General features: G+C 39.3%; 1 protein-coding gene across 1 annotated transcript; it reads left to right on the top strand.

Moving 5' to 3' along the window:
* The first annotated feature begins 4,094 nt into the window (after positions 1 to 4,094).
* LOC135697065 (uncharacterized) lies at positions 4,095 to 5,959 on the top strand. Its single transcript, XM_065216649.1, has 2 exons — positions 4,095 to 5,782; positions 5,842 to 5,959. Exons 1-2 carry the CDS (start codon positions 4,095 to 4,097, stop codon positions 5,957 to 5,959), a joined length of 1,806 nt encoding a protein of 601 aa, XP_065072721.1.
* The last annotated feature ends 8,806 nt before the right edge of the window (positions 5,960 to 14,765 follow it).

Consider the following 14,765-nt stretch of genomic DNA (forward strand, 5'->3'; position numbering starts at 1 on the left):
CGATCACCGTGTGTGGTTATCTTCTGGTCGGTCGTTATCAGCAGCGTTGAACATTGTTCCCCAGTACACAATGAAATGCTGCTCGCAAGCAGCAAGCTGCAGCCCACATGAGCGTCCATTCATCGAAGCATGAGGAAGAAGCCGCACCGCTACTGATCGGATTCAGTAGCTCTTCGTGAGTAGCTGTGGGCCATCTATGCCAAGCACGGGGTACCCTCGTTCCAACGGTTGGGAAATTTTAGAAGAAAATTCCTCCAATCAGTTGCACTTTTTTTTTATTATCTATTGAATAAACTAAAAATTCCGTGTGCGAATATGCATAATTTTGTCATCAGAAAACGAGGCGTTTCCGTGAACCAAAAATATTTACCTTGATTGGAAAAAGGAAAATATAGCATTATGAAAATAGGTTTCACAAATATTTAGATTGAAAATACACAAGTAAATTATACATGAAAAATCTTGTCTTTTTACTCTCATACATTATCAGATTGTGCCTCACTAGGAGATAATAGAATAAAGAAATAATATTTATTTTCTAATTCTGAGAGGGTGCAGCCGATTCCGAATACGGTTTGACGAGAAATGCGTCATAAGCCCTTTTCATATTGAATTCTCGATCAATCAAAGTGAACTTAGTTGCTGATTAGATAAAATTGACTAGCAAATTGAGCTTCGTTGGATTCTGAGATGTTTATGACCTTCAGTGGTTTAGTATTGTATGAAAATGGCACGTTAACAAAAATCAGTTCAGACATGAAACACTTTTTTTCATTAAAAGTGCCCATCTCGCGATGTATGGACAGTGACGGTTACTTAATCATAATTACCTATCTTAAGACAAAATTTCATCCAAATCAAACATGATGATTTTTTTTTAAATCAACAAGGGTAAGTGCACCAAGTTTTTGATAGTTTCGTAGGTTGTCAATTGGTATTTACCGGAAACGAACCAGCTCAGGGCTGAAATTCTAAGAAAGGCTAAAGATATAAAAAAAATGGTATTCAAAGACTTCCTCACAGTGCTGAGATTTGTCTATTTGTCATTGACAGACTTTCGCGCGATATTGACAAAATTGTTCGTCACATAGTCACAGACAGACTTGATCCTCAAAAAAACCTTCGTTAAAATCTTATTCATTTTTTCGTCAATGACAAAGATTCATCTGGAAACAAAAAGTGTAATTTTGTACATTCTGTGTCACATTATTGCTATCTTAGCAGTTCAGGACGTAGATGCTTGTTCTCATTAACGGCGCCATGTAATTATGTGGCTCAAGTCATTTAATTTCGTTACAAATTTAGTTAATTAAAAAATCTACACATGTTCGTCACTGACAGCATTGTCATTGACAATTGACATGGTTTGCCTTGACTATGACTGTTAGCTCAAATGAGTGACCAAAGCAGAATTGTCAATATCACCGTGTATTGTCGAGATGTTGCAGCACTGCTTCCTCATACGAACAGTCAGTCGTTGGGTCTTTTGCATTCATGTACAAATAAATGACATTCAATGATTGAATTATTGTTGTGTGAAATGTTTCATTTGATCACGAAGGAATCTTCATCAATATTCGTCAACAGAATGTCCACACGGATAGAAATCTCCTTATACCTTTTGGCACATTTCTATTGCTGATTATTCATAAAATGTATAACAGGCGCCTTGCAAAAAGTTAATGAAGATCATGTGTCAAATGAAATGTATAAGCGGTCACACATACCTTTCATACATTCTTATAGGACCCATGTGGGTTGTCTTATGGAATGTATAGAGCTGATGTTTTGCAAACATGTATAAGTGAAACACATGAATAAGATAATTGATTCTCGTTTCTCGAAAAAATCAGGCCTGTTCAAATCGAAGATTTAAACACGATGCTTCAGAATCCAATAAATGGATGAAACGTGAACATCTCGTACAGTACGTCCCGATTTTGGTGATTATATGATTGGTTGGTCGTTGGAAGCATCAAAGCTAGAAACGATAAGTGATGCTCCATTTTCTTCTGACGGTTGGGCATGAGCACTAACTGTTGTCCTAGCCTTTTATGACTTATAGCTATAGCGCCATTACTCGTTTTCTGAAAAGAGAAGAGGGAAAGGAAAAGGCGAGGACAAAGGGAAACGGATTATGTGAAATCTATGAACATAAACAATATTTTTCATTTGAAATATACAATATAGAAATGTGGTCACTACCCGAGTATTGTCACTATTATCAAGTCATAAATAGTAACAAGGACTAAAATGTGATCCTTTTAATACTGGAAAATCCTGATTCCCTAGTTTGAAGTTGTCATGACTACGATTCGGTGGTAGATCTTATACCAGTAACGCACCACAAAAAGGTTCCAACGTTACTGGTTTGAAAAGATAAAAATTTACAAAATGGAACGAACTCACCAAATTTAGCCAATTGAAGCTAAAGGCTGCCTGACATGTGTTGATGTAGAAGTCCAAATTGTAGACGAAGCTTGAAGAAGATCAACATGAACTAGTCCAGTTTATGGTGGTTGCGCGGAATTTCCTCCTTCGATTTGAGGTAAACAAATGTTTGGATGTATGTAGTCGATTTTTTAGGTGCATTGGCAAGCCTTTTCGTTGCCAATAGTCAGGTTCAACGCTGCGACTCAACGAATGATGGAACTATTGATGGGACGCCTCGTGGAGGTTCTACTTGGCTTCGGAACAGCTTTTCAGCGGCAAATAATAGGGACCTAGAATGAGGAACTAGAAATTGTCTCCTGGGCCTGGTTATGGCCAGATCAGCAACCGATTATAGATACATAAAAAAATCCACGGAAAAAACCAACGTCAGGTTCGAACACACGCACAGCCTACTCTTTCATATGATTAATTTGGTTAAGCCTTAAATTAGCAGTTCTGTCAATAATGCTACCGTTTTGGTTCCTTTACCTACTAGGTGAAAGCAACCCGAGCAGGAGAAAATAACAAATGAATACCTAATTCATACTTGATTCCAAAATTTGATATTGACCAGCATGACATAAGAGGTAAAATACCAAAGAATAATACCAAAAAATTACACGCAAAATACTTTGTAAATACCGAAAACTGATATTTGGATACCAAACAATACCTGTGTAGTATTGCTTAGATATTGGATTATCCTAATTTGGTATTGAAATGGTATTGTGAGAACATTTGTTTGGTGTTATTTTTTGGTATTTTACCTCTTATGTCAGGCTCATCCATACCAATTTAAGGTATCGAGATATTCGTCGATCGGTTAGGGGCGACACGATATCCATCGGAGTGGAACCGTAGCCTATGTAAATGTACTCTGCACTGTAAATGCACTCGTATTGCGCAGCCAAGTGAGAGTTTCCCGACCACCTCAAGAGTTTCGTCAATCATCGAACCCACCTAGCTGTATCTACCCCACAAGCAGCGCCGAGAAGCCAACCCACCCGCAGCAGTTCGAGAACCCCATCAACGCTGGCCAGCAAACACACACACAGACATACACACACACACACACACACACACACACACACACACACACACACACACACACACACACACACACACACACACACACACACACACACACACACACACACACACACACACACACACACACACACACACACACACACAAGTCCTGAACAATTCCACAATATTTACCGATTTCATACACCAAAGTCCAATCAATGAATGCAAAAATTCTAACAACTCTTAGGATAACAAAAGCAACTCCAATTATCACTGTCGCCAACCGAACATTAAGCAGAGCCACGTGCAAGTAGTGCTTTATTTTCATAACACTATCCGATACCGGTAGGCAGCGGGGTACGTCACGTCGATTCAAAGAACGTGCTACGCTGAACAATCAAATTTTTAGATTCAGCAGAAAAGCTTCAACAAATACCTACCTCTGTCTCACCGCAGAACCGATAACTAAACCGGGCATTGGTTCTTTGAACCCGTTCCAGGCCTATCATCGGGTACGTGACTTGACCCGTAAGCAGCTGATTGTATTTAAACCCGATATAACCCGTTTGCAAAGGTTAGTGCTACTTAGGTTCGGTCCTATGCAATACGTTCAAAATTTCGATGGTGCAAAGATGTTGGGAGTGGCATTTCGGATGATCCTAGTAATGGCACTTGTGGATGCCCGTGTGCTGTACAGAAGTGAAACCGCGGATGCAGATCGTAGTGCATCGAGTAGTTCGGATGAAGCAGAAATCTTCGTGAGCCATGACAATGATGGGAAGGCAGTGGTTTCGAAAAGATATCTGGATCCACCGCCGGGGAAGAATGTGTACATGGTCAAACGAGTAAATCCCAAACCGGTACCGGTTACGGAGAGTTTAGTGGCTGTAACGAGCAAAAGTTGGTCCAAGATTTTGAACAAACTTAGCGGAGACCATGATGAGGAGTCCAGTGAAGAGGTAGTGCAGATGGCACCTCCTTTGAAGGTCAGAATGAGTGAAAACCACGATCGAGAATTGGAATTTGTGGAAGATGAGGTGCAGAATCCCAGTGATCCTATGGTAATTGCACAGAAATGGTTTCCGATTTTGTTGCGAAGAGCAGTTGATAATATGAGGCAGAACATTTCGAAACACGACATGAATCACTTGGTGGAAGAGCTTAGCTTTGGAGCGTTGGATCCGGAGGTGAACAATGAGCCGGATAAGGCAATTATGAATCGGATGCTTCAAAATGCATACCAAGAAAGGACTAACAGTAATGAGGCAGAGTTAAACAGTGCTTCTGAAGTATCGCCCAAGTACAAAAGATCATATTGCCCCAGTCATAAATTAAGTCAGGATGCCTGTGCTTCGCCGTATGTAGTTAACATATTCAACAACTCACACATTGGATATTTGGTGTTGAAACCCGCTGGTAACGGTTCTGATGAAAATTCGAAAAACTGCTCACAGCAGTCATCGGTAATATACGGTCCACTTCCACAATCGTTAAATTTCTCATTTGCATTGCCAAATTGTAACATACCATGTGCACAGTCTTCTGGCTCGTTCAGCTTAGATTTTTTGACTAATTGTGGAATGATTCCTACAAATCCATGTCCGTCAACTACCGAAGAATGTATGACCACAACTAGCACTACTACCTCTACCACGAGTACAACAACGACGAGCACAACTACCACAACCACTACCACTCCATGTCCGACAACCACCACCACCACTACAACCACAACTACCACGGCTTCGCCAACTACCACAACATGTGAACCGATTACAACCCCCGCTACGACTTGTGAGCCCCCAGTTATCTCTACACCATATTACCCACCACCGTACTACCATCCCCCTCACTTTCGACCTGCTGACTTCCCCTGGTACAAACTCTCCCAGGCAGAATACTACCCAAGAAAAGCTTACTTTGCTCCACGCAGCAAGTACGAAGAAAGAGTCATCTACGACCCATATAAACATCTAGCCTACGACATTCCGGGCGATGACTTCGACTGCAGCAATGAAGAAGAATACCCCTCCGCCCACTACCACGTCAAACGGGAACCGCATAAACCGGTCAGAACAATCAAGCACAAGCCTCATCTCCCGAAAGCAATGACTACCATCGCTCCCCGCCAGCAACCACTGTCACAATCCGAGGAAGCCGTCCGGTTGATCATCGATCTTCCACCCGCCTTCAATTCACAGGAGGTTCGTGGCGATACGCATCTGAGGAACACGCTAGCGAAGATTGGCCTTTCGCTCGATACGGACCGACCTCCGGTGGCGAAACCAGTCGGATCGCCCGTGAAGAGCCGTTACAGAACGTAAGTGTTATGATCGTTGAAACTGTCATCTGTTTATTGAAAAGCTTTCTTTCTTTAAGACTTTCACCCATCCGAAGTCACCGAACGCAGCATAAGGGGAAGATTCGTGAAATGGACGAGATATCACATAGAAAGCTCGACAGAAGTACTACTTCTCCAGCGTTGTTTTTGTTTTAAGGACATCAATAAACTTTACAGTATTACTATTTATTACAACATAACGTATCGTGACGATTTTCAAGTCTCTCAACCAAATTGCGCAATTATTAAATCACTATACCGTCCAAAATGCCAGCGGCATTGAATCAATCCACTCCAAAAACATCAATTTCGCAAAGCAGTTGTATCCAATTCAATCGCACCATTTCTTTCAACTATTTTTCCTCCACCAAGCCCAACTTTATTGATCGTAAAGACTATCTTTACGATCGCAAAACTCACCGACCAATCCTGCGCCACATCTACGACGCCATCTGCCAGAGTTCAAGTGCCAAACAAAAGAGAGTCTCTTCAGCCAGTATGACCAGGTAGGATGGTGCGATGTTGTTTCACTATTGCGAAACAATTCGCATCTACCCTGTAGCGCCGGTTTGTTAGGGCGCGGAGAGACTCCGTATGCAGCACTTTTTCCTGATTCTCACCGGTTTCAGCCCGTCGAAAATAAAAAAAAAAGTCCAAAAGTCGCGATCCTCTAGAGTTATCCACACGGAAGAAACGCCGTATGTTGCCATCAACTGTAACCACCCCCTTGTGTGCTTGGTGGCGACGACCGAGACGGGTTGGACGGAGTTTTTAGAGTAAACAGAAAAGTAGTTCAGTGGGACTTTTATTTTAGTCGCATGCATATATCTAGCGGCTTGTTTTTTTGAAACGGAGTGCGGGAACTGAAATAAAATTGCCACCCAGCCGCCCGCGATAGTGCTGTTTATTGTTTTGATGTGCTAACGTGCAATTATTAGCATTTTGAGGTGAATTTTTTGTTGTTGTTGTTGTTGTTGATGAATAATTAAAAGAGTGAGGCTTGCTAATGAAGGCATAAAATTCTTAGTTTACATGGCCCTTTCTGATAGCCGAAAGTGTAGGGTGACGCGGTTGTAACATGTAAGGTACCAGAGATGCCAGATGATATTTTTTAAAGTCTGTGATACAAATTTTAAATGTCTGGGAATTTGCAAAATGTCTGCGTTATCGTTACTGTCCAAACATGACCTGATATTATATTCACTTTAACACTCTTGGGTCATTCGTGACTTGTCCGGGGATGAAATTTTAATACGTGACTTTGGCGTGAGAGGTATGAATGTTAACCACTACATTGGGGTCGTTTCCTAGGTGCACATTACAGCCTATATTAAGTGATACAGCAATGTAAAGTGTAACTAACAGGCCAATGCGGATGCGATAATTTCGAATATTTATCGGATTTTTTACCAGATTTATATAGGGGAATTAAGTAGGGTTTTTTTTCATTCTTTCGGGAATATACCGGATTCAAGTGACATATTAAACACCCAGAATAAAGAGACTGTGAGTTCCATCCAGTCTTCGCTTTTCACTCTACGTACACGAAGAGGCGCTCAGAAAATCCCTCATTGTGACTCTGTCAAAGCTAAATTTGCAGGTTTTATGTATCAAACACTAACTTTACGATCTTTTCATAGGGGGTCGCACGGCGTAGGGGTTAGAATCCATACCTCTCACGTCAAAGCAAATAATGCTCATGTTCAAAGTTTGTCATACAAGTGTATCCGCGGCATTACACATACAAAATATCATCATTATATCTTATTGTTTCATAAAACATTTTTTTAGCCAAAATGAATGGACGGCACCCTGTGGTTGTCATTGATGTTGTTTTTGAATTCTGATGTAATTTGATGTGGCGCAAGATGGGTTTTGGTATTAGTCATAACATAGCCACTTCCATAACTACGCGATCGGCTGTCAAGTGCAGTGCAGTGTTAGAAGAAAAAGTGCTGTGAAAAAAAAAGTACTGAGATGGAATACAACAGTGAAAAAGGTGCTTTGTGGAGAAAATTGTGCAGTGAAAATTGTACGGTGGAGTAAAAGTGTAATCAATTAGCACAGTGATTAGCACAAGCTGAAGGTAAAGTGCTGTGATAAAAAAGAGCTGTGGTGGAATAAGAATATTACAGTGGAAAAGCGCAAGGAAGTCAGTCGGAACCAGATTCCCCGAATCTGAATACAAGGATCATCTAAAAGAATATTTCAAGGAGGTAGAGAAAGGCACGGCAGAATTTGGTCCTGCAATTTCATGGGCTTTAGCTTTGATTCTCGAATGTGAAGTTGAAATGTTTTTTGAGGGGGGAGGAAACAAATTCTATAGTAGGGATAGCAGAAACTCAACGTTTGGGAAATTGCAGTTTTGGGGATCTATAAATGGTGAAGTGACAAGGGCAAGCAACAGAAGATTTGACGCTATCTGCGTTGTTTGATTTTTTCTCCCGGTCCAGAAATTTGTGGCATCGCAAGCGATTAATTTAATTTCAGTTTATTTACGAGGTGATGATGTTGGTTCACTCGCAACTATTTTTGAAAAAAAAAATAAAGTGTTTTCGAACGAAAGTGTACCAAAAGTGCTTCTGAACGTGTTTCGTAGTTGGGTGTGGTGAAATTCGTGCATTCCCGGTTGATTTTGGAAATCCGTGTAACAAAATTGCCCACCGATTCCTTTTTTTGCCGTTCGACGACGACGGGTGTGCTTTCGCGAGAGTGACGTTTATTTGATCCGTTTCTTTGCACGGGTGTTTTTTTTTTTTGTAACTAGCGTAAGTGTGCCTGCGATTTGCATTAAGTGTCGGAGATTGTAAGTAATCTGAAGGATGCCTCGCTGGATACGCCCAAGACTGGACGGGCAGTAGATGGTGGCCGTGAAAGGTTCCTGGGGAAAGCACTAGATGCGACCCTCCTCCCAGATGACCATGGCAATACAGGAAGTATTACAACAAAGGTAATTGCTATTAGATATTTTTCAAACAGTGACAGATAGCGGACATGAATAACAAGTGGAGGTGCCGGGCAAAGGTGTTAATCTTAGACAAATGGTAAGTTACAAATTCGCTGTTGTCGTTGTCGTAGGCGCTGTCGTAGTCGCTGTCGTAGTCGCTGTCGTAATCGCCGTCGTAGTCGCTGTCGTAATCGCCGTCGTAGTCTTAGGCAGTACCGTTAGTATATTTAAAATTAACCATCAACCGCTGAAAATATGAATTATCGCGTATTTCTGTTGTTCGTTAATGTCAAGTGAAATTCGAGAACGTAATTTCATTTGAATAGCTTGTTTAACCAGGTCTTAAACAATCGTCACGTCGGTCATAGCTTGTTATGATTACCTGAACCATGCGTAAGAGAAAATCGAAACATTTAACGTCGCGTGAAAATGGATCTTAATGAAGGCCTCTTTCATAACTTTTAGTTTAAGGATTTCAAAGATCGTCGCTTGCAGTGGCTTGCTTACTGAGCAGAAAAACGCGGTCCCAGATCCTTTCATATTAAAAATGTATGGTTAGATCGCTTGTTTATCGTGTATTTTGTAAAACTTTTCGTTGTCGTCGGTGCCGGGTCTGAATAGTCATAAAAAAACTTGAGTAACGCTATAATGTGATATGAGGGGCTCGATGGCCTTAGAGCAACCGGTTTTGCTTACTGAGCAGAACATCATGAGTCTAATCTCAAGCCCATCCACATTCAAGATTCGTCAATCGTTTTATTTGTTAACATGAGTACATGGTAATAACAGCAACTCGATGATAAAAAAAAAGGAGCTCGTCTACCTAGTGGCAAACGTTTTTGCTTACTGAGCAGAAGACCGTGGGTTCAATCCCAAGCTCCTTCGCGTTATATGATTGTTAGGACATCAATTCAGCTTATCGTTTACCAAAACGAACCCTGCTGCAAACCCAACCCTATTACCCAATATCCCAGTGATTCCTCGTGGAAGTACAGAGGTGTTCTCGGCTTCCATCAAAGCGAGTGTCACGTCAACACATTCCTGCCCCTTCCTTTCTTGACCTGTGTTCGGGCGCGGCTGGCGCTGGTATTGCCTAGTTTGAAATCACCAGTTTTTACACATTGAGGATGATTGCTAGTCCCAAGCATCGTATATTGGTTCTCTGTGTAATTACAGCTGGTCTGGCAATAACAGAGTAGCAACCGTGGGCGGTCAATCATGCTCATGCTCATGCTCTATAAATGGTGAAGTGACAAGTGTTTTGGAAGTACTGAAGCGTAAAAAAGAGAAAAGTATTCCACTTCAAAGTGAAAAAGAACCGAAAGTGGCAATCATAAAACGATGTGATAAGGGAAATTTAACGGACGTGATGAGGGAAAGTGATGTGAATAACTTACGATTGGGAAAGAAAATAATGGTGAAGTTATTCCGGAAGCAAACAGTGAAGATAGCTATTCGAGAAATGAAAACAACAAAAGATTAGTGTTTGAAGTGCTTAAAACTGGTCTTTTAAGAGTGCTCAAATTGAAACATAAGAGGAAAGAATGGTGTGATGAGGAAGTTAGAGTTCAGGAAAGATTAATTCACAAATTTTTGATGAGATAACAAGCCTTAACTTATATGACGACGAATTTTTGAAACAGGATCACTTAATATACAGATTAGCTGTGAGGTTGACGAAAGAAATAGTCATAGTTAAGGAGGAGAAAGAAATCGTGTTTGGAGTCACAGAGAGAATGAGGAAGTCAGAGCCCTATATTTTGGAAGTAGTGGAGAAAGATAGTGAGATGGAATTTTGTGCGGTAATTACAAGACCTAATTTCAAGCATAATTCTAATAATCAAGCATTTAAATTAGCGGAAGACAGATAGTTGACTGAAACAAAAAAAGAGTATTACAATTTTAGCTTACAATCATCAAAGTAAGTTCTTAATATTAAAAAGATAGATGGAGATGGGAATTGCCTGTTAAGAGCTATGTTGGACCAGCTTGGAAGAGTGAACAACGAATACTATAACGAATATTAGGATAAACAGGGTACGTTTTGAAGTGTACCAAGCAGAATACATTGAATTGGAAGGAAGTTTTGAAGCGGCGTTAGAGAAGTTGAACCAAAATGGGTATTGGTTAGGACAAAAAGCTATAGTGGTACTAACAGTAATTTGTGAGGTAGAAATTAAAGTGATAGATCAGAATGGAAATATGTATGAGTTCGGAGAAGCTCAGAGTGGAAGGAAACAGCTTAGACTATTTTATACAGGAAGAGTAGTCCAAAACCACTATGACAGTATAATTGATAGAACAATCGAAAATGTTTCAACTATAACTCCCACTCAGGTTTGTGATACAGAAGTTATCAAAATGATAGAAGTAAGCCTTTAAGTAGGTGTGCAAGGGAAATTATTAAAGTAAAAGAACCAGCAATTTTCAAACAAAAGAATGGAAGAAATCTAAATAATTCTGAATATTCGACTGAAAGCAAACCAGTAGAAAGGAGTATAGGAATAAAAATTGCTAGTTGGAATGTAAGAGGGTGCAAAACATTAACCAAAAGGACCAAAATTGACGGTACGTTAGATGCATATGGCGTAGATGTAGCAGTATTACAGGAAGCAAATACCCTAAGGAATCAAATACACACAGCGAATTTCACTTGGATGGTGGAAGGCAACCATATTAATAAGGCAAGAGGACTAGCAATTTGAATTAAGATAGGATCAGGATAAAAGTTGTTCATATTAAAGAAAGAAAAAGAGGCATTATGTGGTGTAAGCTTCTAATAAATGGAATAAATTTAATATTAATAAATGTTCATGGACCTAATGTTCGACAAAATACATTTTTACCTAATCTTAGTGATTTAATATCAAAAGACAAACATAGAAAGAACTTGTTGATCATGGGTGATTTTAATGCACAACTAGGAATAAAAGACATGAGTAGTGAGGACCATAAATATATGGGAAATATGATCGGTCATGATTTCTGTAATGAAAATGGAGAACTGCTCAAATTATTCTTGCATACATCAAAAATAAAAATAAAACGTTTCATCCAAAATAGGGAAAGATATAAAAGTAACTTGGAAATGTAAAGATAAACAAAGTCAAATAGATCATATTCTAGCTCCGCAGTATAACAATGTTAAGATTAAATTTATTAAAGGGTATTGGACTTAAGTCAAAACGGATCATAAACTGATTCAAGTTGGTATTTCACTTAAAGATGTAGAAATTCAAGCATCAAAAGCAAAAGAATCATCTCGCATCTGTATAGAATTGTTTAAGGATCCAAGTATTTAAAAGAAATATCAGGAAAAAATCCAATCAATTAAAGTAAAACACACAAACAAATATTCCGTAGATCAAAGATACTCAAACCTAGTTAAAAATATGAATAAAGTAAGTAAAATCCCAAGTACACCAAAGCGGAGAAAAGCTTTTAATAATTTAAGAGATGCTTTGAGATTTTCCAAGAACCATCCTGACATGCAGAACTATAAATACAAATTAGGTAATCGCAAACAAGAGTTAGCTCAAGCTATAAAAGACCATAAGGAAAAAGAAATTATGATTTTCTTCAGACAATTAAACGATTATCTAAAAATCTTCAGAAAACAGAAGAACAACAAAGCCTCAAAAATTAGTACATGAGTATGGGATAATATTTTGAAGGATTGTCAAGGGCCAGAAATACATTTTTGTAATGAACACGATTATGTTCCGTTACCAAACCCTCCTACCTTAGATGAAATTAGATTTATAATCAATACTTCTTGTAATGGAAAAACGCCAGGGCCAGACCGAGTCTATTAAGAATATCTTAAAAATGCAGATCAGAGCACGACAGAAGAGCTAGTTGAAATTATGAAGTTGGTATATGTAGAAAACATAATGCCCAAAGACTGGAACAAATCGACGCAAATTCCCATTCCAAAAAAGGCAGGAGCTTCATAAGCCGATCATTTTCGTAGAATATCTCTTTGTAATGTGGCTTATAAAGTATATGCTAAATGGATAGGTAACCAGCTTCGAAAATTCACAGGAGATCCAGGGTTCCATCAATTAGCATTTACAAGAAGTAGTTCAACAGATGATCATATATTCATTGCTAGGCGAAGTCATGGAATGCAGGAAAAGATCTAATTGTTTTAGCATTGGATATCAGTAAGGCATTTGATACAGTAAATGGAAGAGTTTAAGAGAAGTTTTACTTAATTTAAATGTTCCGTCTAGATTATTTGACAGGGTGTTATTATGTGTTTAGAAAGAACTCACTAGAGTTTTACGTGGGAAAAAATATTCCTGAATTAGGGTTGAACGTGGGAAAAGATATTCCTGAATTAGGGTTGATAGATGTAGATTGCTTAAAACTGCCGATAATTTTAGCATTTGCCGATGACATATTAATAATAGCAAGAAGTATTAATGAGTTAGAGGATATTCTTAAAGTCCTAGAAGAGGAGCTATCCAAGGTAGGTCTTAAAATCAATAGGGAGAAAAGTCAAATTTTAGTTAGATACCCAAATGACACAGCAGTACAGCCCAACGAATTGATGCTTAATGGAACTGCTTTTAAAACTAGTGAATATATTAAGTATTTAGGAGTTTGCCTGACAGCAACCCTAAACAGGAAATTAACCAATAAGCATAGATATATAAATGCTTTGAAAACTTCAAGATCAGTAGTAGATTTTTGTACAAGATTTCATCCGAGCTGGGAATTAGGAAAACTTATATATAATACAGTTTTGGCGCCAGCGTTATTATACGGAACAAAGGTAGCGGTATTAACAAAGAAAAACAGGGGTGGCACTAGCAAACTACGAACAAATTATTCTAAGAAACATTTTTAGTAGCTGTAAAAAACCAAGTACTAAGAAATTTAATGCAAGACAAATTTTAGCAGGAAAAACAATAAATATACGAGTTAGGGTAGGCAGAATAAGTTATTTTGGACATATCAGAAGAAGAGAGATGAATCATCCACTGTAATTAGCGTATAGATTCAAAGTCAACAAGAAAAAAGAGGTTAGACCAAGCCTTACTTGGAGGAAATCATTTAATCAGGGCTTTGATAGATCTGAAGAATTTAATTTAGAAGCATGGAAAGAACTAGCTAAGGACAGAGAAAAATTAAAAAAGAAAGTGGAAGAAATTTATAAGGATAAGGATAGCGAAATTTCAGATGGTGTATCGACAGAGGAAGAAGATCAAGGAAAAGGAAGTTATAAACACTGGAAGAAAAAAGGATAAGACAGAGAATGTGTAACAAAGACTTACGCATTCCGGGTGCCGAGCGAACATGATGAAGAAGATGGCTTTATCACAGAGCCCCGTCTCGGAACGAGTGTATTGTTGAACGACATGGTCTACGATTCAAGATTGGTTTCTGTAATGATAAGTATCACGATCTTCATCGAAATGTAAGTATTATTACAATAATCATAACAATCAACTCGTATATACATTGAAATACATAAATAAAAGAGAAGGACGGTCCAACAGGGCACCCGATTGAAGCGATTTGGACGGGAAGAGTGGGAATGCCAACTCCCTGTTGATAACATTTCGTGGATAAAGGGCGGGCTCTTCTCCCCACTCATTGGGGCATCTTCCTGTTTGGGGGCTTGTCTTTTGACTTTCATCTTTTTGTCTTTCCCTTGATTTGTTTTCCGTCGATCTTCTTTTCCGTGCTGAACACTAATGCTACCGACGCCAGGAAGGCTGCCCCCACACCTGGACCCTACCTATCGACCCATCAACTCATGAACCGGGGACCAACGGCTTTACTTCCCTTCCGAAGAAAGGTATGATCAGAGATGTTATGCCTCAGAACATCCCGGCGGCGCCGACTGGGATTGAACCCAGGGCTGCTGAGGTGAGAGGTAATCACGCTTACCAATACACCACCGGCGCCGCTAAAGAGTCGAAGTAGCTTGACATAAGGGAAGCCATTTCTCACAAGAATAATCCTGAAAATAAAATAAAAAGCACCAAACTGAATTAATGGAGC

The sequence above is a fragment of the Ochlerotatus camptorhynchus genome, unplaced genomic scaffold (assembly GCF_037179485.1).
Source record: "Ochlerotatus camptorhynchus isolate MF236.1 unplaced genomic scaffold, CSIRO-AGI_Acam_v1.1 ptg000007l, whole genome shotgun sequence".
In the NCBI taxonomy this organism is placed as follows: domain Eukaryota; kingdom Metazoa; phylum Arthropoda; class Insecta; order Diptera; family Culicidae; genus Ochlerotatus; species Ochlerotatus camptorhynchus.